General features: G+C 42.0%; 1 protein-coding gene across 2 annotated transcripts in view; it reads left to right on the top strand.

Moving 5' to 3' along the window:
• The window catches only part of CLCN4 (chloride voltage-gated channel 4), a 223,027-nt gene extending 212,490 nt beyond the window's left edge, over positions 1-10,537 (top strand). For both annotated transcript variants that reach the window (XM_069205155.1, XM_069205156.1), the window contains one exon: positions 9,749-10,537. In XM_069205155.1, the coding sequence (XP_069061256.1) occupies positions 9,749-9,839 (91 nt within the window). In that variant the 3' untranslated portion in view covers positions 9,840-10,537. The remainder of the gene's footprint in view (positions 1-9,748) is intronic.
• The last annotated feature ends 13,819 nt before the right edge of the window (positions 10,538-24,356 follow it).

Raw genomic sequence — 24,356 nt, forward strand, 5'->3', positions numbered from 1 at the left:
TATCTGGCTATGGCAATCTTTATATAAGCTTAACCTCACCTGTTGCCTTATTTGATACAGTCCCCAAAGTGAGATAATCAAGTCAGCAAACAGTGCCTCCAGACATGGACCAGCCATTATCTCTTCCTACTCTCTCAAGTCCATTTTCAGTTTTACCACTTACCCTTGATCTTTTATCAAACTAATTTTCTGCCCATCTCCCTTCCCTTAGCTTCTGGTAAGGTAGCCCTCTGGCAGCTCACATCACACTAATGACATCTGAAATGGGACTCGCTTATGGATACCTGACATTCTTCATCCTGCCTATCCCACCTCACAAGTGGGAATTCTTTATCTTTTAATTATTTTTACTTGTTGCAGGCACTCAGAGTGCAGCACTGTACATAGGCTCAGCTGTCTGTCCACAGTGTCCCTGGGCTTGAAGGAATAACTGTGGCCCTGATTCAGAAAGCACGAGGCATGCCTTTCCTCTCATGCATCCACAGAACAATTTTCCAAAGCAACCCAAAATGAAATAAAAGAAACCCTTGGAAAAAAAAAATCTGAAACCAATGCAATAAGCAAATGAAGATATGCTCCGCTCGTTGACTAGCATACACTGCAAATTATGAACATTGTAGTCCAAGTCTTAAGGTTTATGAGAAACGTAATTCTCCTTGCCAGCTCTCTCTCTCTCTTCATACTTGGACCCTGCTTTGAACCGTGTCCGTGAGCAACAAGTTAAGAATGTTCTCAAACTCACTCACTCATATTTTCTGTTTGTTTTTCTGCTTCAAACAAATTCCATGCTGCTTTGTGATGTCCATATATGGTAACTTTGTGTCATCATTTTCTACATTATTCTCTTCCGTTTTTAACTCCTCTCACTCTTCATCCTTTACTTTATTGATTACTCGCACCTCCATATGCTTCTTCACTACTACATAGCTGTCTTATTTTTTTTAACCTTGTCGTTTTTTTCTCTCTGTCTGTTACCTCTGTCATCCCTATGACAGTCTTCCCAATCTACTTATCCCATGTGTCCCACTAAACTGTCTTGCAACTTTGAATGGATTCAGCACCTCTCAGTTATCCCCCATGTGTCCCACAATGACCCTCAGTACTTACGCACTGCTGTGTTTCTTCTCTGTGGGGATCTTCTTGACCAGCTAGTGAGCTCATCTCTCGTAGTGGCCCTGCTTTTGAAGTGACATTTACTCATTCCACTCTCCTTGGCTTATGTTATCTACGTTCCCTCTGCTATTTTCAGCCATGACTTCCCTCATCTCTTTTTGTCATTGCTTGCCATTAGCCTCTCTCTTATTGCTGTTCACCCTGTCTTTTTTCCCCATTTCTTGTGACATATACAGTTTCCCTACTTTAAGACTCTCAACCCTCCTCTCAGTCTCTCTCACTTTTATTATGGTGTTGTCATTGTACATAAATCAACCTCTTTGCAGCCCCTTTCCTTTTTCAGCCTACACTTAGTGACCTTTGCTGATAGCCTGGCAAAGGTGTCCACGCCATTTGCCCCCTCTCATTGTGCATGCTCGGATTTCTCAAGCATTCCATTCTTCCACGGAACTGAAATGGTTTTGCTACAGCTACCTTTGTCCCGTCATCCTTCCTCCAAACTGCTTCTGTGTGTTGCTTGCCTTCCTCCTGAATATTTGATTGTACTTGTGTTGTCTCTCTCCTCCCCTCGTGTCATTGCCATATCCAGTACATCTTTCCTTTGGGTGGGTGTTCTAGATCTCTCGTCCTCTCCCCATGCTGCAAGGGTTGCTTCATTCCTAGCCCCCTTCTTCCTACTGTCCTTCTCTTTCTTCCCTTCCATGTATACGTCCAATCCCTCTCCATTGGCCTTCCTTCTGTCATCCCTCATCTGATTTTCACCTCTTCTTCCTCAAGACTAGTACTACTTTCTTTTCTTATGACCCTCTCATCTTTTCTGCCAGCAGCTTTTCCTCTCTGGCATTTTCATTAGGTCAAAGCCTTCTAGTCAGAACAGCTGTCTAGTTTGCTACAACCTCTTGGAGACATACTGAAAGCCTCCCTGGGAATGCATTTGTCCATTGCTTACCATTGGCTTTGTGTTTTGTAACTCACATTTACTTGCTTTCTTTTTGCTGGCTCTGTTTGTTTTCGCCTGTTGAGCTTGAGTTCATCCCTTCATTGGAGCATTGCCTTTTTACTATATTTTCCTACAGCTTGCTTTCTGTAAACAGGCCTTTAAATGTTATTCTTATCTTGTCACATTTGCCGTGCATTTAAAGACAGTTCAAATGTCAGGCTCTGTGGTCTGAGGCAGCTTGGTGTTTACTTTTCTTTCTCTGACTTCAAAGTAAGAGGATTTATGTGACAATTCTTCCTGATATCCATGTGATAGAAAAGGCTGTAGGATGTTATTTTTTCTACCACGCGACAAAATTTAAATTTCTGTAAATTAACTGCAAATATTTCAGAATATATCAGCATTAGGAAAGCACAAACGAAGCACAATTTTGATGTGTGGTGGGAACAAAGAGTTCAATACTATCAAAATAATCAATGCACTTATTGCTGCCATTTCCACACGTTATTGTTTGTGTGCAGTAGAGTTTTATCAGTAAAACTGTATGTCTGTGCAAATGTAATGGTCATTTCAATTGAAAATGTGTTGTCTGTAATGGCGGTGCGCTACCACACCATGCATACTCCATTCTACGCAACTCCACTCTACAACACTCTACTACACTATACACCAGTGCACTTTACAACACTGTACTCCATGACACACCACAACACTGTACTCCCCTCTGCGCTACTTCACTCCACACTACGCTGCTCTGTTCTCCTCCACACCACTCTACTCTATTCCACTCTGCACCATTCCACTTTACACCACTCCACTCTACGCCACTCAAGGCCACCCCACTCTGCAACACTCCACTCTGCGGCACTTCACTTCATGAACCTCCACGACACTCTGTGCCATGCTACCGTATGCCACTACAATTCATTCTACCCCTGCTTCTCCACTCTACAACGCTCCAATCTTTGACACTCCTGTCTGACACTACTACACTCTACGACACTCCTCTCTGTGACACTTGACTCCACTCTACTCCACTCTTTGCCACTCTACACCACAACACTCTATGCCATGCCACTGTATGTTACTTCCTCTACGACACTCTTCTCCACTGTACAACACTACACTCCACTTTACAACACTCTGCTCCACTCTACTCAGTTGTATTCTGCTCCACTGTACGCCACGCCACTCCACTTCACTCCACTGTATGCCACTCCACTCTAGGCCAAACCCCTCTACACCACTCAACTCCACACCACTGCACTCCAAACCACTCTTTAACACCCTGTGCCACAATATGATACTTAACTCCAGGCCAAACTACTCCAGTCTATTCCACTTCACTCTGGACACTCTACTCTTCTCCATTCCATGACACACTACTCTACGACCCTTTACTCTATGACACTCCACTCTGTGAAACTCTACTCCTTTCCACTCTACCCTACGTTAAGCCACTCTTCTTTATGATACTGACACTCTACGCCACTCCTCTCTATGCCACTCCACTCTGCGCCACTCCACTCTACAACACTCAGCAACACTCTACACCACTATAAATTACTCTGTGCCACTCTACGACACTCCACTCTACAACACTTTATTGCACTCTACTATACAGCACTCCACTCTGACACTTTACTCTACAACATTCCACCCCACTTCACTATGTTCGTCGCCACTCTGAACACCTCCACTCTATCACTCCACTCTATGATTCTCCATCCTGTGCCCCTCCACTCTGTTCTGTTTGTACTCTACAACATGCCACTCTATGATGTGCCACACTATGCTCCACTTCTCTACCCCTCTACGCTACGACATGCTACTCCACTCTACGCCACTCCACTTTACAGTACTCCATTCCACTCCACTTTATGACATTCTACTCCACTCTGTGCCAGTCCACTGTAGGCCACTCTGACACTCTACACCACTCTCTGCCACTTCACTCTAAGCCACGCTACTCCACTATATGACAGTCCACAATACTCCACACACCACTCTTCAACCCACTACTCTATTCCCCTCCTCTCTACACCCCTCATCTCTATGACATGCTACTTCACTCAACTCCACTCCACACTACCTCACTCCACTCTACAAAACTGTACGCCACTCTAGGTCACTCTGCTCCACTCTACAACACTCCATGACACTCCACTCTACGACACTTCACTCTGCAACACTCCACTCCATGACACTACACCATTCCAGTCTACTCCATTCTATGACATTCTACTCCACCTCCACTATATGCCACACTATTCTATAATGCTCCACTCTGTGACCCTCCACACCACTCTACAACCCTCTACGCCACTCCACTCTATGACATTGTATACCACTTCACTCCACTCTACGCCACTCTACTCCACTCTGACACTTTACTCCACTCTGTGCTGTGTCACCCCACTCTACATCACTCTAAGACACTCCACTCTACTCCACTCTGTCACTTTACTCCACTTTTTGCTACACCGCTCTATGCCCCTCCACTCTACATCACTCCACTCTGTGCAAACTACTCCACACCACTCCTTGCCAATCTACGCCACTCTGCTCCACTCTCCTCTAATACACTCCATACCCCTCCACTCTGCTCTACTCTATGCCACAACACTCTATGACCCTCCACTCCATGCCCCACCACTCTGTGACCCTCTACTCTGTGCCACAGCAGTCAACACCACACCTCTCTATGCCATGCACTCCACTCTACGCCACTCCACTCCACACCACTACACTCTACAACACTCTACTCCACTCTATGACACTCTACTCCACTCTGTGCCTCAGCACTCTGTGCCCCTCTGCTTCACTCTATCCCCCTCCACTCTGTCACCTAACGTCACTCCACTCTATGTGCTTCTCATTGACACTGTACTCTATTCTGTGCCCCAACACTCTGTGCCCCTCTACTCCACTTTATGCCCCTTCACTTTACAGCACTCCACTCTGTCACTCAATGCCACTCCCTGAAATTAAAGAAATGTTCATTCTCTGCGCCCTTATACCTTTATGTATTCTCTTCATTCACCAGCCGAACTTTTTCTGCTGTTGCTGCACAGTTCATTCACATCTCCTTTTAATCCTTTTTCTAGGGAATGTCTTTAGGGCCCCTCGCCCGACCCCATAATCACCTCCCCTTTCTAGGAAGGCACGGGCGTGGCAGGCCTACTAATATTGCCCTCCTTGGCATGCCTATCCTGTCCAGAACACAAATGGTGCCCTCTTAATGCCCCGCGATCCTCCAAGTGGCGTGCAGCGCTCTGATGGCCTCCACAGTGACACTCTCCAATAGAGCCCCGCCATTGTTCTTACTCTGCTTCCCATGTCTCACGCAGGGCCGGACTGGGAACCAAAAGCAGCTCAGGCAAAATGTTCAAAACAGCCCTGCCAACCGGCCTCCAAAGTCTCTAGCCCACCGGGGAAATGGTCAGTGAAAAAAACACGGGCTATCTGGGCCTGGCCTCGTGTTGGAGTGCCTTTACCTTGACATGAACACCCACATGGCAGTCCTATGTTGATGCTCTCCAACCATCAGCCCCTTCTCCTCCGTGTTCAGCTGCCAAACCTGCAACGTCCTTGTTTAGAAATGAACTTCCCTTTTACTTCACTGAGGGACCTGGGGCCAGGTGTAGCAATTTCTGAATTTGCGATTCGGATGCAGAATGGTGTCTCTGACACCGTCTGCGAATCGCTAGGGGTTCGCAAAGACCCACCTCATTAATATTAATAAGGTGGGTTGCATTTTGCGACCCCATAGCGATTCCCTGCACTCACAGGGATGGTGGCCTGCTGGAGACAGCAGACCTCCATGTCTGTGACTGCTTTTTAAATAAAGCAGTTTTTTTTTTTGTATTGCAGCCCGTTTTCGTTAAAGGAAAACTAGTTGCAATACAAAAAAATAACGAAACCATTTGGTTTCGTTTTTTCAGAGTAGGCAGTGGTCCATTGGACCACTGTCTTCTCTGAAAAAAATGTTTTGGCAACATTCACAAAGGGGAAGGGGTCCTACGGGGACCCCTTCCCTTTTGAGAATGGGTTACCACCAGTGTGACACTGGTGGTAACTGCAAATTGCTTTGCGACCACGTTAGCATTGCGGTGCGAGTCACAAATAGGAGGGGACATCCCTTCCTATTTGCGAGTCGCACTCACATTTTGCGAGTCGGTACCGACTCGCAAAATGTGAGTGAACATCGCTATGCAAAACTCTACCTACATCTGGCCCTTAGTTCGCAAAAACACCAACCAGATGCTCGCCATCAGCACTGTTCCAATGGGAGCCAGAATGGAGCAAACTTTTTAAAAAAAATAAAGCAGAAGCTAACACATAATCTGTTCTTTTCTATCTTAAATAATCGGGTCTGTCCGATGGGTCCCAGCAGCCACATGTACTAGTAAAAGATCTAAGTATGCATTTTCATAATCAGTCACCAAACTGCAAACATAGCCTGAATATTTGTGTCTCATCCTGCAGGCAACCTAGTCAAGAGAATGCAATGTTGTGCTGGCAGTAAATCACAACATTCCTCTCAAAGGCGTCTGACTGAGACTGGGTCATTCTAAAAAATACTGGTTTGTCTGCCCAAAAACACTGCCCTAGCAGACCTGCAGTAGAGGGTTCTGAAGGTGTGTTTTTAGACCATATCTAAAAAATAATCACAGCGCAAGTAACGCAACAGTGATATGTATCCATTGTCATCTTAAGGACTTTGGGGGGCCCAGTATGGAACTAATTTGATTTGATTTTTATCCATTGAATGCTAATTCAAGCCCACATGATGTCACACAATCCTAAATGACATGTTAAACTTTAACGGGGTCACACAAAAACAGTTGCAATATATTGTGCCGAAGGCCCCTAAAATCCTAAAGTTGACACTGGCTAGACAGACGGAGTCAGGCTTAGAGGAGGACTGAGAGGGAGAGACATGTATATAGATAAATGGAATAGTCAGTGGTCAAATAGAGAGAAAGTTCATTTTCCCGGCCTTACAATGTCTTCGTGGTGATTGTCGAAAAAACACAGGCAGCACCACGTACTCCTACCAGTAAACACGTACTTAAGCCACAAAACTTTGGTCTGATTTAAATATGCTATACTTTAAACACCTCATTGGGTCCCTGGTAATACCTATTGGGCAAGTAAGAGGCTTTACCGACGCAATTTGCATTACAAGATCCATGATAACTCCGTGAATCTGCGAAGTTCTGGAAAAAATGAGGAATTACTGATTCTCACAGTGATTATTTACTTGTAAAGGGATCATCAGGGTCCCACTTGTAACTCCTGGTATAGTCAAGGGATAAAGCTGGTAGGTTGTACTGAGAGCATAAGTGGCACAATGGATCTCAAGTTAAGGAGACTGAGGACTGTATCATGATCCAGTGTGGTGCCTGTGCAGAACACCTGAATGCAGCTTGCACCTGTTTGTGTCTAAAGTGCAGTTTTTAACTCAGTAACTGAGCAGGTTAGTACATGCACTGCCGATAACACAGCTCAGAATCTCGCACCCTGGGCCTCATTTACGAGGCCGTAGTAGCACACTGGGCACACGGAGTGTCATTTTTCTTGACGCTCCGGTGGCGCAGTGTGACATTCCATATTTACAAGGCCACGCAAAGCCATCTTGCATGAATTTTCATGTCCTTGTAAATATGGACCCCTTTCACACATAACACTTCATGAAAGGGGCGTTCCATGGGTGTTGCTTGGGATGTTCCCACGCAACACCCATGGAACCCGAAGGAATCTGATGCATTTCCAGAATAGTCTGGCAATGTGTCAGATTCCTATGCCAGCTCAAGGGTGGCATAGGAGTGACGCAACAGGGAGATGTATCTTTTTTTTCTCCCCATTTTTTCTCTTTCTGTGTGTGCCAGGCCATGCTACGGGCCTCGTAGGTGAGGTCCCATGTTTCTGAGCTTGCCATCACAAGCTTGACGTTGAGGCATTGTGGGTAGGGCAAAAAAAGTATGTGAAATTATAATTCTGACAGTGAAGGCGACACATTTGGCAGCTTCTTAAAAAAGCAAAGTCGGTTACCCTCGCAAAACTTAGCCTTCATAGAAACTCCTTTTTTGCATGAGCATTTTCCCATAAAAATAGTTTTTCCTGAATTGTTTTCCTTTAAAACCTGTTTACTGGACTTTCAAACTGCTATTTTTCTTGAATAAATCACCCAACTGTATAAAGCTATCAAATCTATCTCTGTATGCACCTAACAAAAATAGGTAGTTGTAATTCTTTAGAGGAATAGTGAACAGCGAGTTGTACTAGAGAGGTGAGCATCACATGTTGCGATTCAGAGGTCTGGGATATCCTGAAGGTGTGGGATTCACATGAAGACAAGTGTGCACCAACAAATAAATGAAACCAACAAATACATGAAAGAAATATCACTGTAAAAAAGTGATCAGTGGTATATTACTCTTTCATTGCCTGTGCTCTGAAAGAAGTATATATTTTGAATATGATGGTGTAACCATGAGGCAAATCAATTGTGGCTTATATTTCTCTAGCGTAGTGTTTACACGCTTTAGCGAAATTAAGTCATTTAAGCAGGTAGAGTATATTTTAATCCTTGGGACTAATTTTTGACCTTTTATTTAATGTATTAATCTCCCTGTCTAGTTTCGTTTTGCTTGATTTCTGGTGCTTGCTCATGTAGGGGTCGTTACTGTGTGTGGTGATTTGTGTTGAAGCAGAAGCAAATGTTGGGTGTGTTTATTTTCGTCCAGGTGGGCATGTATGGTATCACTACATCTGTGGAAGTGTTGTATCTGATTAGTGATTGCCTGTTCCACATTCTGTTCTATATGGAGGTTTATTTACTGCGTTGTTTAAAGTTAGACCTTACTCCAGAGAACGAAAATTATACAACCATCACTAGAGTCAGAGGTCAGGTTTTCGTTGTAGCTAAAAGACGGATTGTCACGACAGCCAGGGTCCTGCTGGATTCTTATACTCCTAAAGATTTATTTAGATGGACGTTATCAAAGATGGCAGTGGCTAGGAAATACATACACCGAGTGGCAGCAGTGTCCTCAGTGAAGAAGGATGACATGCTACTGCACACAATGCAGCCTGTGCTCTTCGAGGGTTTTTTATAAAGGGTGTGCAGAAATCATCCCTAGAGGGAGTGCTACACAACGCCAGTGAGTGACATTTACAACGCAATGGGTTGTTACGCACAGATGGATGTTAGTTGAGGAGCTCCCCATAATGAAGCTATAGAGGCTCAGGATAGTCTCCATAGCAGCGGACCGAGAGATTGAGATGTATGCTAAGTATGATTTTATCTGTCTGCATCAACAGAAGTGTTGTGTATGGTTCTGTTGTAGAATGAAAATCAATAACGTTCATTGAAAAAACTGTGTTCCTCAAATTGACCATAATCAAGCTGTTGTGGGAGGATTGAGTTTTTACTGGAAGTGCTGTCTACACCCCAAGACCCCACATTTTTCTTGTGCACACTGATGTGTGTCTTTAACATTTCCAGCAATTGGACTTGCCTACTTTGCAAATGCACATTTGATGGGTACATTTATGTTTTGTTTATGAGCCTTCAAGGAGCCCTTAGGTTGTTCATTACAAAATGTGGGCACTACTCAGAAGGACTGGCAACAGTATGTAAAGCAGACTAATCACTGTGACTGTTTTCTTTTTCTTTTTTCTCTCTAGACGGCTCCTGGGCATCATAACCAAGAAAGATGTGCTAAGACACATGGCGCAAATGGCAAATCAGGATCCAGGGTCCATCATGTTCAACTGAGTTGGCAGCCATGCCTTCTGGAAGAAAGACTTTCGGAGCTTCCTTCTTTTAGAAAAAAAGATGTATGGTGGCCTCAAAGAATAACGCAATGTGTGGCGATGGGCAGGCTCCTGACTCACACAACGCCAAAAAATGAGTGGAAGAAGGGATACATTATAGGAGCTATCATCTTGAAGCTCTCATTCCCTGACCAGATCATGCTATTGTCTTAAAGAGATGGCTGTTTTTTTCTGTCGTTTGGGCCAAGACTTGTATATAATTTGTCAGGCTTCTGGGTCACACATAGATACAGAGACACAAATCACAAGACAATGATCAAGCATCGGTAGATATCAGATTTTTCAAGATCAGTGTAAGGCCTTGCAGTCGAAAGAGAGAAATGTGTATGCGTCTGTTTGTAAAGATTTATTTATTTACTTATTGTCAGCGGACATATTGTCTGAAAGTACATAGCTGTATCAGGAATTTGGTGAAATCTGCCAATATGCAGTATTTCCATGGAAGTCAATATGAGTCAACTTATCAGAGAACCACCATAAGCTCTGTAGCGACCGTGATTCCTCTTGAACAGCATCTATTCTGCTGTTATTATATAAACTGCTCTGCCAGAGACCATTAGTTCGTCTTTGAAGGCAGCTGTGCCTGTGCTTAGAAAACTAATGGAACATACATTAAAGGACACAAGTTACTGAAAATAAGGGTTGCACTTTAAATGGGAGAGATTTTTTCTCAAACAAACTCATTATTTAGGGTTATAGATTCTGCTGACGTATTGAGGGGTCAACGGATGTGTTACATATGTTTTGTCATATCAGACATACATCATGCGTGTAATCACAGGTCAGATGGAATTTTTGGTTGTGGGCCTCAGTTTTAACAGTTTATCCACTATTGTCCTTACTGAATTATTGGTTTCTACATCAATCATCACTAAAAATACCAGTGATTGCCATCAAACGCATAGCATAGCCTATCAGTAGCATGGGAAAAAATAATGATTGTTTAATGGAGAGTGGCCTTTCTTGGCCAGGATTATTCCCATTGGACCAGTGCCAGGGCATTTTTGCATCACCCTTTCCTGTTTGTATAGATTATACGTGTGCCAATGCAAACATGGGCTGACCTGTCAGTCCAAAATGCTTTTGCGCTGGTCATCTAGTACAAATGTAATTTGGATCTTATCAGGTTGTGGATATGTTGCTGCTAAACTTGCACCAGTGCAAGTTCAATTTATGTAATCATGAACTGTTAATGCATAACTGTAATCAGTCTGGTCTGCTGCATTGATTTTAGCTGTACAGAATGTCCTAAGCAAAGGCAGAGACTTCCTTAAAATTGCAGGAAAAGGCAGGTGATTGTGCACGGGCAGAATGGGCGAACTTTCACAGACCTACATATTAGTGAATTTATTTCAGCACATGATCAGAATTTGTATTGGTTGAATCAGCACATTTGCATACATTAAGAAATAAGAACAATTGGTGACACCCCACCCCAAAAAACATTGTTTGAAATACACTGCGAAGAGTGTAGAATTTAAAAAAATAGTAGTATTTTTGGCAACAAACTACCCAGACATTGGCACAGGCTTCTGAATTTTAATATCTCAACAGCACAATTACAAAAGCACAGTCTCAGCTGGATGTGAAAACCTGGCACCTTGTAAATGTCCCCACTCAACAAGTTTACCAGGTTATTCATTTGTGTTTAGCCTTTTTGGGTGCACAGTGAACCAAAATGCTGTGCATGACAGTGCCAATGATTGCACGGAAGTGCCTGAAATACAGCAACTCTACCCATCAGGCAGGAGCATATTTCAGACTCTCTGAGTACAGGCAGTAGCGATACTGACTGTATTCCTCAACACATGTTGCTACTAAAGGGCGTAGCATAAATCAATATGTTGACTATCCACGCTCTCTAGGAATCATTTTCAAACCCCAATCACATTGTGGGATAAGACAGACTAACAAACAATGAGTATTTTCAGACTTGCCCCGATTGCGCCCAAAGTCATGTACATCTTCAGTGACAGTTGACAAAATAGTCCAAAAAAGAGAATGGAAATTGATTCACAGAAGTAAATTCCTTACCCTACTTCCTACTAATACTTTGAGTTTTATGAGGAGTCTTTCTTTATAGTGTTTACAATGGGGACACCTAACATTCTTGGTTACAGGAATGATGAAGCAGAAGTGAACAAAGTAAATGGAAGTTTGTGTGTTAGCGTTTAAATCGCCTGTTCGTCACTTCCTTTACCAGGCTTTGTCGCTTTCTCGTCTACAGTTCAAAGAAGTGCTGCTCCTAAGGGGAAATTATCGTAATTGCACCTGAAGCTGATTTGGGGTCCTAGTGACTGGACTCATTTTCACATTTATTTATTGTACATTATAGATTGCCAGTTTTTGCTTGGCTGTATCCATTAAGTTCCCTGCCACATACGAAATTTACCGAAAGAAAGTAGGTGGTTTAATACAAAGAATTGTGAAGCATAGCTTGAGTCATTTTCTGTGAGCATAGCAGTTTCTATTTTTCTTGATGGTTTGCGTTTTAGAGAGAAGTAATAATACATCGTGCACACGTAGTATGCTATATCAGGAACAGTAACTTCCTCAGCTCCTTGGCTGCTCACTTTCAAACTTGCCAGTTGAGTGAGGTGAGCCAGGTTGAAGCTGGTTCTAGGTAGGGGAAGAGTGCATTACTTAACTCTTACTATTCAGGAAAATTAAGCATGCGAGATTAAGGGCTACATGTATCAAACTATGGTTTTGCGACTCGCAAACTGCGAGTCAGATGACTCGCAATTTGCGAGTCTCAAAACCGAATGTTGTATAGTGTCAATGACACTATTTGCGACTGGCAAGGGGGTCGCAAATGCCTACCTCATGACTATTCATGAGGTAGGTTGCAATTTGCGACCCCCTTGGGAATGGCGGCCCTCACAGGGATGGTGGCCTGCTGGAGACAGCAGACCACCATGTCTGTGACTGCTTTTAAATAAAGCATTTTTTATTAAAAAACAGGCTGTTTTCCTTAAAGGAAAACGAGATGCATTTCAAAAGCAAAGAAGGAAACTTTTTCGTTTCATTTTTTCAGAGCAGGCAGTGGTCCACAAGACCACTGCCTGCTCTGAAAAAATGTTTTTACTGACATTCACAAAAGGGAATGGGTCCCATGGGGACCCCTTCCCGTTTGCGCATGGGTTAGCACCAGTGTGACACTGGTGCTAACTGCGATTGTTTTGCGACCGCATTCGCTATCACAAAACAATCATACATGGGACTGCGAGTGGCAATTAGGAAGGGAACACCCCTTCCTAATTGCGAGTCGCAATCCCTTTTTGCGATTCGGTAAATAGTTTACCAAATCGCAAAAATGGTTTGGTACATGAGAAAGTGCATTTTGCACTTCGCAAACGGCCCGATTCGCAGTTTGCGACGTGCAAAAGACTACGTACATGTGGCCCATAGTTCGGTCTGTATAGTGCCCAGTGCATGAATACGTTCAGGAGCTTTTTCAGGCTTAGAAAACAGCAGGGACTAATGTCTAAATATTATGAAGTATGTTTTAGCTTTCAGAAAAGCCATATATATGAATGTTTTTTTTTTTAATCTGCTCAAGGATGTGTCTGCTCCATGTAAGACCTGTAGGCAGTGACTGACCCGGGTCACAACTTTACAGTGTTACTCGATGGGGGCACTAACCTGGAAACAGCAGTATTTTAAAATATTTTAGAAAAATGAATATGTGATCACCTCTTGCAGGAAACTAACGTGTGTATTTCTGCTAAACCGCAGTACTCTCTGTCTCATTAGCTTTACTGTAAGGCATTTTAGGCCTTTGCTGCTTGAACTGATAGGCCACTACCAAATATTATACATTTCCAGATTCTGTGAACTCTTGTTCCGCCAGGAAATTAAGAACATTCAGATGTTTTTAGCGCTCATAGGGTTCATTGATGAAGGCAGGTCTTTGTTATATTATCCCTTATTGAAACACACATTGGCCTAAATTCTTCTCTTGTAGTTTCAACAGTTATTGTCAGTATCTTTTCACCGAAATACAAGAAAACTGCTAATTTAGGGACTTAGTAGTTCCCCTTTTAGAAGGAAAACTTACAATGGCCAAATGTGTGTCAGAGATACCGGCCAGTAGTGTACATTCTGGCCGCCAAGTATCTCCAAAACAAAGTCTGGCCAACTCACAAAGAAGGTATAGAATCTTGTTAACGTGCAAAGATTCAAACATGTGACCCGCAATTAACACACAAATCTCTGTAATAGTAATACAAAATTGTTAATTTGTTTACAGGCTTAGTTTTCTCGAACGTGAGAGATTACGTTATCCTGGAGCAGCTTGGAAGTAGAAGCAATGCATTTTCTCTGGGTCCTGTGACAGTCTTTGACCAGGCAGTATCTATTATTGGTTCTGTACATTACCACTGGGTGAACTATTTTCGGGTTTATGTAGTGTAGATGGATAACAGTAAAAAGCATGCCCATAAGTCACTTTTTACCCATCTATACTTTTAAGTTGTGTATGGCCCCCAAAATCATTTGCCCCTGCTTTCAACTTCTAGGCAGAGGCTGAGGATTAATGGGTAAGCTATGCATGATGTGGCCTCTCCTCTCTGTATCAAGTGTGAAAAAATACATAACCACCTGCCACCCACCCCACCACCCTCTGTGCTCCTCCATCCCACCACCCTCAGTGCACTTCCACCCTTTCCACTCCCTTAGCTCTGCTAAAGCCAGTGCTGTATTCACAGGCTCTCTGAGAGCCCTGTCAGAGCTGCCTGGAATTCCTTTATAATGTAGAATGAGTGGGAAACAAATTTTGGTTCCGACTGTTGCTATGTCAATGCTGTGGATTACCAGATTTAGAATTTGTATGAAGATAGTGGCACTATGTGAGAGCCATGCATTATAAACAGGTTACAAGCTTTACATCCTTTATCTCGAAGAGTAGCTGTGTTGAGCAGACAAGGATGTGATAGTGCATTTGGAACTTCAGCACAGTGTGACATAGAGCACAGATAGAGATATTTATTTCAAACTGTATTAATCTTTATGTATGTAAAGGAAATGCAGGGCAGTTAAAATGATGTTCAACACAAAACAGAATGTCCATTCTGGGTATCCAAATACAACACTATTGTTGTTATATCACATACTCAGTAAGGCACTGTCATCATATAACATTTGTGTCCTGTGGGCACTGTTATCCTATGGGCAAGAGATTTAAGTCATCTGTAAACTATACACGTCTTTTGGTCTCAGTGTATTACTATAGGCATTGTATCTTAAGGTGCCAGACAGGATACTACACTTTTGTCAAGTGTGCTATGATGAGTCTGCACTTTGCCTTAAGTTCATGGAAACAAAGCAGTGCAGCTTAATGGTTTTGAGTCCAGCCTGTTGAGAACTTACTACAATGATTAAAACACAAACACCCACCACTAAAAACTGAACTCTGATTCACAACCTACAAAAAGAAACCTACAATTGTCAAAATGAAGTGGTCCGGAGATGAAGTTCACATTCTTCATTATTGTTGGCCACTGTGGATCTTCTGGTCCTTGACGAGAAGTTGGTATCAGCAGACACACTTCAAGGGGAGACCAGTTGCAGCTCCAGCAGGTCTCCAATGCCCAACAGTGGAGATGCAGGTGCTAGGAATGGACTTGCCACCCTAAGTAGACTCTTCAGAGGTACCGAACATTAGTAAACCTTTCTTACAAAAGGCTGATATGATCATAGTTTTTACTCTGGTGGAGCACCTACAGCACATGGGGCAACTGTTTGACAAGTGGTTGCCACCAACATTTCAAGTAATGGTTTAATTTAGGGTCATAGATAGATGGTTCCAAGGGCTCTGGCATTGCTGTCTGCAACTCTTCATGGCTGGGTCAGAAAAACATATGGTGATATGAAAGTGTCCTCATAAAAGCTAGTATAGCACAGCATAATCTAGGTACTTGAGTTAAACAGTGTTTAAGGGCAGCAATCATTGGTACTACTTTGCCAGTCAGTCCTCTAACATGATTCATAAACTGAGCAGGAATGATAATGATTTGCTTGACAATATCAAATGCAAGTTTTATCTCTCATGTCTGGCCAGATACTTGTGTGGTTTAAGACTTGGGTATTGTTGTGTTATGTTTAGACATCTTGTAATGTGCATTGCAACTTAAAAAGATAACCTGGCACTGAGGTACAAAGCTTAAAAGATAACCTAAAAAGATAACCTGGCACTGAGGTATAAAGCTACCATACTGGAAAAAACATCAATATTTGTTTATGAAGACAGCTCTTTAAGGCCTTATGAAGATATAATGGGTTAATGGGTGTTACAGTTCCCTCAGCAAGAGAGGCAGAGAATTCCAAAGTCGGGCAGCTTTAACTGAGATAGCCTTACGACTCCGTGTTGTGTGGTGGCACATAGGTACAGGAAATCAAACAGAACCAAAAAGCATCAAAAGATCACCACTACAAGTAGGTATATGTAAGTAAAACTTTCTGTACAAGCAACAGGCCATGGTAATGTAGCTCGAAGGACAAGGCAAAGAGATTTAAAAATACCACGTTTTGAAATCAGGAGCTAATGAAGAGCATTTAATGCAGCAGAGTTGGAAGACAGCTGGGTCGTGGTAAAGTAAATATCCCTGCAAAATGTGGAATACGCTGGAGACACTCCAGCAGTCCTAAAGGAGAAACCAAATGTAGAGTTACAGTAGTTCAAGTGGCTAAGAATTGATGCTTGAACCACTTACAGATAAACCTGTAAAGGAAAAAGGTAAGAATTAGCAGAAAGAACCAAGTAGCTGACAAAGAAAAACAACTTATTTTCAATCTGAAAGCCATAATTTCACACTGCCAGTGATAGTGAAGGTACAGCACCCAATGGGACAGGCCAAAAATAATAGGACAGCTCTTGAGGTGCACTGTGGCCTGAAAAAAAAACAGAATCTCTGTCTTATGCGCACTGAGTTTTAAGGCATTGTCCACCAACAAAGAGATGACTGCTAACTTAGATTATTCAAACACCAAAGCAGGATTCTGAGACCAATTTATCAACTGGAATGTAGGTCTGAGTGTTGTCAACTTAATTTGCAAAATAGACACCAAAAGAATTAATCACCTGTGCCAGTGAACGCAAGTGTGTGCTGACAAGCATGCAATTGAGTGAGGAGCCTTTAGGAACTCCCCAAAACAAGACTTTAAACTCAGAGCATAAATGAGGCAGATGAAAAGCCTGACATTTGGAACAAAACTAAGACTCAATCCATTCTAAAGCCATCACCCGGACACCAGTTTTCGCCAACCTGATAAGCATTTTATCATGGGAATTTTCATCAAACGTGTCAGACAGACAAAACCGTACCAAAGCCACTGAGTGACCTTGGTCTGACAGACTTCGAAGGTCATCCAAAATGGACACTAAATGTATTTCAGTCCCTTAACCATTACGACATCCCGACTGTGCATTATCAAAAACATTGTGCAGCTCTGAACAGCGAGATTTGTCTATTAATGTTTTTTCTCGAAATCCTGACCCTATATGGTAACACGTATATAGAGTTAAGTTAGTCATATTAGTAGGGTGCATGATAGGCTTCTTTAATAAAGGAACAACCATCACTTTCTTCCATAAATCAGTTACTTGAGCTTTAAAATTGGTTTATCACACATTCATAGAAGGGGCTGTGCCAAACAAGATGCACTTGACTTCTAGATAGCTGGAGGATTTGGGCCTAAATGAGAGCCTAGGTGGAGAGCCTCGTCAAATGGCATTGGTAATCTCTGTATAATCCAAACTGCTTAAATTACGATAAAGCACCCCGCAATTCAATAAAGGCTGTGTATTAGCTGAGCTAATTGACAACGTTCCGGTGCTATCACAGATTTTATTTCTCTTCACACAAATCAAGTGGCTAGTGCATCACATAACTGTTTTGTGTGACAGGATAAGAAATGTTCGGTGGAATTCTTGGCATCCATCACTATGCCTTCTAGAAAACAAACACTAACAACTGGGGTGGAGGGAGGGAGATTTTCCTGTTTATTTGTAATCCCCTCATCCAAATCATTTAGGCTATTTGTGATGAAAGAGGTTGGTGGGCTCAAACCAGACTTGTCTGCCATAGTGGTACAAATTCACAGTACATTAAAACTGCTTCTCAGGATATTGTTGGGGACCTCCTGTCAGCAATTGATATGGTCAACACCTGATTGTGTGAGTTTCCCATGTCTCACCAACTTTTTACTACCACAGGGTCCATACCTGAATTGTGATTGGCTTTACATCTCACTTCTGTTTCACGTTTGACTACTTTGCCACTTTTTAGTTCTTATAAAGCTCATGTGAATTGAATTGTGTCTGTCATTGGAATCTGAGCATGTACGTCTGATGGACAAGGGAGTAGCCAGTGAAATAAAATATCCCTCACTTTAAACCATACGAAAAATGGCAATAGGCAAGCAAGCACAGTGAGCAAGTCCACCATTCTTTCAGATGATTTCCCCCAATTATGAAATCTTTATTCCCTAAACCTTCATTTGTCTTTTCCTCTTTTTTCTTACCTTTCATCTTCCACTCACCTTTCTGTCCTTTTCCAACCTTCCATTCATCCTTCATTCTCGCCACCTTTCTTTTATCCATCTTTCCTTTTCTCTTGCCTTCTTCCTGTCTTTTTCCTTTTCCATACATACATACATTAGTTCCTCCTTTCTCTCATCCATCCATCATTCAGCCATCAGAACAGCATCCATTCATCTTTCCTTCATTTTATTTCCAACATCTATCCTTCTCTTCACCGTCATGTATCTCTGCATCTGTTCACTCTTCTATCAGTCCATCCGCTTTCTATCCAATCATACTCTCCGTCCACCCAGCCCTCCCAATCCATCCATCTGTGCATCCATCCAGCCACCTTGCCTTCTATGTCACATCCATCCATTTCACAATCCATCCATTCTTCTACCCATCCATCTTTCCCTCATTCCACCCTCTTTCTATGGTTTATTGTTTCTTTTGTTTCCCTTCTGCACCCCCCTTTACTATCATCATACACTGGTGTTTATGAACTTCTATTTTATAGCCTGTGCTCTGATTACAGAAATAAACTCTTATTGCCGCTTTTCAAAGTTAAATTAAGCCAGTCAGGCATTTCGTTGTAGCAATTACATGATTAAACATTGTGTTTGACAACCAGGTGGCAGGATTTACTGGTGATCCTACTTTTGCCCTTGAGCCCTAACCTAATGGCAGTCATTGTGGCTCTAAGATAAACATCTCTGAAACTCAGATAGCTGTATGTAACGTTTGTTACTTATGTTCATGTTGCCACCAAATATAACCAAATCAGTAGCTTAAATCTCCAACCACTGCTTCATTATGCATTCAGTGTCCACACTAAGGGGCATATAAGCGCATCCCTGCACCAAATTAACGTCATTTTTTGTACGCTAATGTTGCCCGACGAGGCTAAAATCGATGCACCATATTTACAGTGTCGGAATGCATGCATTGTACCATTTTGTAACCCTTTGCACTACAATATGCCTGCACCAGTCATAATGTATGCAAGAGGGGCGTTCCCCCGTTAGGGGGGCTAAAAAAATGGTGCAAAGTAATCTAACAGATTTCTTGGTGTCATTTTTCCAGAGATTTTTAATGCCTGCTTAAAGCAGGCGTTAAAAGGAGGCTACCATTGGTTTCAATGGGCCTCTGGGTACTTTGCAGGATTAGCGTCAAATTTTGATGCTAATCCTGTAAAGCGTTGAACTAGGGTAAACAATTCTGATGCTAGTTCCCTAACTACATCCGTGGTGCGCCGTATATTAAATACAGCGCTCACATGGTGGCGTTAGGGGGATGCTAAGGGGTGCTAGAAAAGTGACGCTGTACTATATGCAGCGCCACTTTTCATAAATATGCCCCTAAATGCTCCAGGTCCTTGTTGGCCAGATTAACTTAGTTAAAAGGAGGCCTCTCATTAAATTACTGTGCCTGTTCGAGCATTTTCACCCATGTTTCAAACCCGTATTTCAAATGATTTTATACTCTGATTTCATGATTCCTAAGGAATTATACAGGTACATGGCATGCCTCTAAAGTACTTTAACTGCCTGTTAAACTGGGAACCTGGAGTCTTCCCAATTTTCATTACTATTATAGAAATGCTATTGTTTTTTGCTGTGGAAGTTGATAATTCAAATGTTGACTGAGCATGAGAGTTTGGACCTGTTATTATTGAGTCACTGGTTCCTCGACCTTCCTCAATTACATTTCCCCAATTTCTTCAAGAAAAGTAGGGTGAAGAATAAAGACATCTGGTCAGCAATATACCTCACATTGGGATAATCCATCTTTTCTCACAATCTTGTTTGCAAGGATTTGGGAATAGTTCAAAAAGTAGTTATGTTTCTCACAGAGCATTATTTTATGTCTAGCACTCTGTGTTCAAACTAGGAAATGTACGATGTCTACGGTACCTTCAGCAAGACAAGCTTTAATTTTTTTCCGAATCCATCATACTTTAAAATGTTACTTAATTAGTGAAATTTAAATATTCTTGGGGATTACTCCCAGAACGTTCTCCAATTTTTAGCCTTATTTCCCTATTCCAGTCTTTACTCACTTTTTTCCTCCAAGTCTCCTAATGATATGAATATGTTGCCTTCCCAATGGGAGAGAGAACGAGAGTTGTGGGGGTGAAATGAAGTGAACCAAGCATGGAGCAAATCTGTGTTTCTTCTTTAAGGTTCAAAAAGGTTCCCTGAACTGGAGGTCCAACACTATAAAACCATATTTTGGATGTGTTATGCTAAAACTCATATTAACAAAATAGATCTTCCTCTTGTGACTTCATGTCAACTGTGTATTGATGCGGATAGTAATCTTACACATGGCGGCCATTTGGTCTTGTTTGTTATCATTTTGGACCACATTCTCTGAATATTCAAGACGCATAAAATCATTTCTAATAAACTAACAAGCATTTGCAATGTAATGGGTCTCGCGTTTGCTCATGTTAAAGCTGTTAGCATTGTAAACTCCTACCCAGACATTTCTTGCCACATAAACAGAAAATGAAAAGTAAAACAGTTTCACATAACCAGACTTTTCTTGCCAGATAAAGTGAAAATGAAAAGTAAAAATGTTTCACATAAGCGAGCCAACGGCCGACATGAGCGCAGACACACAAAAGGAAACAGAAGTTCTCTCACAGTGAAAAGTATTGGCAAAAATGCACTTATCCATGTACTCGGCAAAAGTGCAATTATCCATGTAACTAGGTCAGTGTCATGCAAAGCGCTTGACTACTGCCCAATGAGATTGTGCTGCCTATGAAATAAAGAGAAAAACTAGTCCAGAAACCATACTGAAAACATGGAGCCTCAAATGTTTTCAGTAGTTGGCCGGTGCGCTCGCTGCAGGCTAAACACCAGAAAAAGCATGACATATGCATGCCTTTCACTAATTAAATCAAGCAAATTTTAAAAGGCAAGCCCACAAATCAACCAAACTGATGGGCGTGGTTAAAAGCCCACAGAGAGATTACACCAGGAACAGAGCACTTTGCACTCAACCTTAAAAATGTATTTCTTGATTTCCATCTCCCATGCAGGTTCCTGGGCAGTCTCCTTGTTGCAGTGGCCATTGTGAAATGACTACTAGCTGGAACATGGCATGTGTGATTCATCTAAATGTCTCTTTTGTTTTTATTCTGGGAAATTGATTTTGGGGCTATCAAACAGTATTTGCTTTTCACTTCTATATATACCAATGTTTCCCTTTATGTTGAACCACTTTAGAGCCTGTCTTTGATTTAAATCGTCTATTGATTGGTATGCTTTTCCCAGACACATTTGAGTGCAATGCCAAATGCCCAATAATGTATCTTAAAAACATAAACCTTTACGGGGCGCTTACAGTCCTTAGGCCTGTCCTACTAAATGGCAATACACTGGAGATCAAGGCTCCAGATTGATTGATCCTTGCTACAGGATCGCCCTTTGTTACTTAATAACTTTGTGTCCCGGGAGATGATGTTACATCTTTACTCATAGACAGCTGTGCTGAACAAATAATTAGGAAAATAATGGGAAGCTTTCTACTGCTGGACTAGACATATTACATATTTCTCAGTTCATTAAACGAGATGTACATCAAATTCTGCTAAGCTGGTAAAAAGATCACATTAGTAGACGCTTTTCGTAAAGTTTTAAATTGTGTTAACTGGATTAATGAGCTTTATTAGGGTTGGATCATTCTTGAAGATGGTGAATGCAGTGAGGACAACAGAGCATGCTGCAGCAGACTTAGGTCAAGACCACTGAATGCTCTGTTCAATATAAGTGTGTGGGAATCTTGAAGAATACTTGTGGGAATACTAAATTGTAGCTTGAGGGTTTTGCATTACTTTGTGAACTTTTGATTGTTGTGACTTTATTGCTCCCAGATATAGGAAGAGTGCAGTATTAAAGGGCAATCCATCTCACAGAAATCCTGTAACATCCAATAAACTATAAAACAGTAAATTAAGATGTTGTGCTTTGTAAAGGCCCAATCATATTTCCTTCATTACATTGTTTTAAAGTTAATTGTTTATTTTTTCTGAAGAACCTGAACAGAAATCCTCGGTGAAATTTACATTTACAACATTGTATTGTAATTGCATTTATATAATGCCTACAACCCCTTAAGAGGCATTGACGTGCTTTACAGCAAGTAGCAGCTACTTCTGAGCCCATGTTTAGTGGTTAATCCAGTGGTTATTGGTTATTAGTTATTGGGATTAGGCATGTGTCTCAAGACACCATTTCATGCATCTACTCATGTTTCTTAGTGGTAGACTAAATTAATGGGATTAAAGTGTCATCGTTAGTGAGGACTATGTGGCTTCATGGAAATGGTTGAACAGGGCCAGACAGGCCATTTATTTCACCACGAGTTTCCCCAGTGGGTATGATTCCTTGGAGGCTAGTTTTGAAAGCCTTGAGCCAGTCCTGGTGCCTCTGTCACCTTCCATAGCTCCTGGAGGTTAATTGCAGTAGGCAGGGGAAGGACACAAGAGAGAGAGAAAGGGTGGGGTGGGAGTAGAGAGAAAGCGATCAGAGAGGGAGAAGAGAGAGACAGTGGATTGACGGAAAATTAGAGATTGTGTCAGGAGATTAAGGGAGCAGGGCGGTTTGAGCATGTTTATAAGTGCTGCTTTTGGGTTCCCAGTCCTGGCCTGGTTGGTGGGATAGGCTTTTAAAGGGGGACATGTGATCTATGAAATAAGGCATCAGCCATTTGCAGAAATACAGTAACAGATATTAGGATGGGCAGTTATGCTATGGAGGGAAGGCTACACTCAGAAAGGGGTAGCATGCAGAGTATGAAAGGAAAGTAAGAAGGGGAATAAATTGAGAGTTGTTAGTCAAGGCCTAATTTTCAAGCAGAATTTTTGGACTATAGGAGAAAGATACTTTCTGAGATAGCTTGCAATGTAAAGATATGAAAGAAATAGCATTAAGTTGTGCTGTATGTAAATGTAGGATTACTTAAATTTGCAGGTCTTCGTATGCAGATCATTTAAACATTAAGAGCCTGTCTCTGTTGTGTGCGAATCCTAGGACAGCCCTTTTAAACACAGTCTGTATACCGCAGAAGGGGTGTTATTTAAGCTCCTTCTTCAGGGCAAAGTCTAATTGAATGATCTTATTTTCACTGTTTTCACATCACTTCACTAAAAGCTAATTTCACTCACTAATTCGTAGTCTGATTTATACCATGTGTGACCTAATCCCAATCCAGATATTTTGTACAACAGAGGAATTGAAGATTAAAAAAGTACATAACACTAACATCCCAAGTGTATGTTTTACATATTTGTATACATGGCATGTATAGTGTGTATGAGTGACCAGAGTAATGGATGCCTCTGGGTTCCGTTTTGGGAGCCCCTAACCTATTCCTATGGACAAGATGTAGGTGAAGCTGCTTTACCATACAGTGGAGGTAAATTGCTGACATTCCTGAGCTGCAGGGAAGTGATCTAGACACTGAAGTGAGAGCAGAGAAGACAAAGCTCTGTTAGAATTTCAAACAGACTTTTTGCTAAGAGGAGCTATTGGTTGAGCCGTTCTGTATCAGTGCCATTTACTAGGATGGATGGGGTGGCCAAGGGTGTGACTGCAGTTCCTATTGTGAGGGTGTGAAGGGTGCTTTGCAAGGGGGTTAGCCTTTTGTCTCTTTCCTGATCACTGTCAGATCGGCTGTTGACAGCAGGTGCACATTACTCACACCTTTTGATGCCTCTGTTCTGGGGGCTCCAGGCAGCTGAAGACTACCGGCTGCGAGAAGAATCACTCTATACAAAGGCTGTGCCAGGGGAATAGGCTTGAGAGAACCCCCCCCAAACTGGTCCCTTGTATCTAAAATACAATCATATTTAGCTACGCATATAGTGTTTGAAATAAGAATTTGTGTTTTTTGAAATATAAATTAATGTTTAGAAGTGCACAT

The sequence above is a fragment of the Pleurodeles waltl genome, chromosome 8, assembly GCF_031143425.1.
Source record: "Pleurodeles waltl isolate 20211129_DDA chromosome 8, aPleWal1.hap1.20221129, whole genome shotgun sequence".
Taxonomy (NCBI): Eukaryota; Metazoa; Chordata; class Amphibia; order Caudata; family Salamandridae; genus Pleurodeles; species Pleurodeles waltl.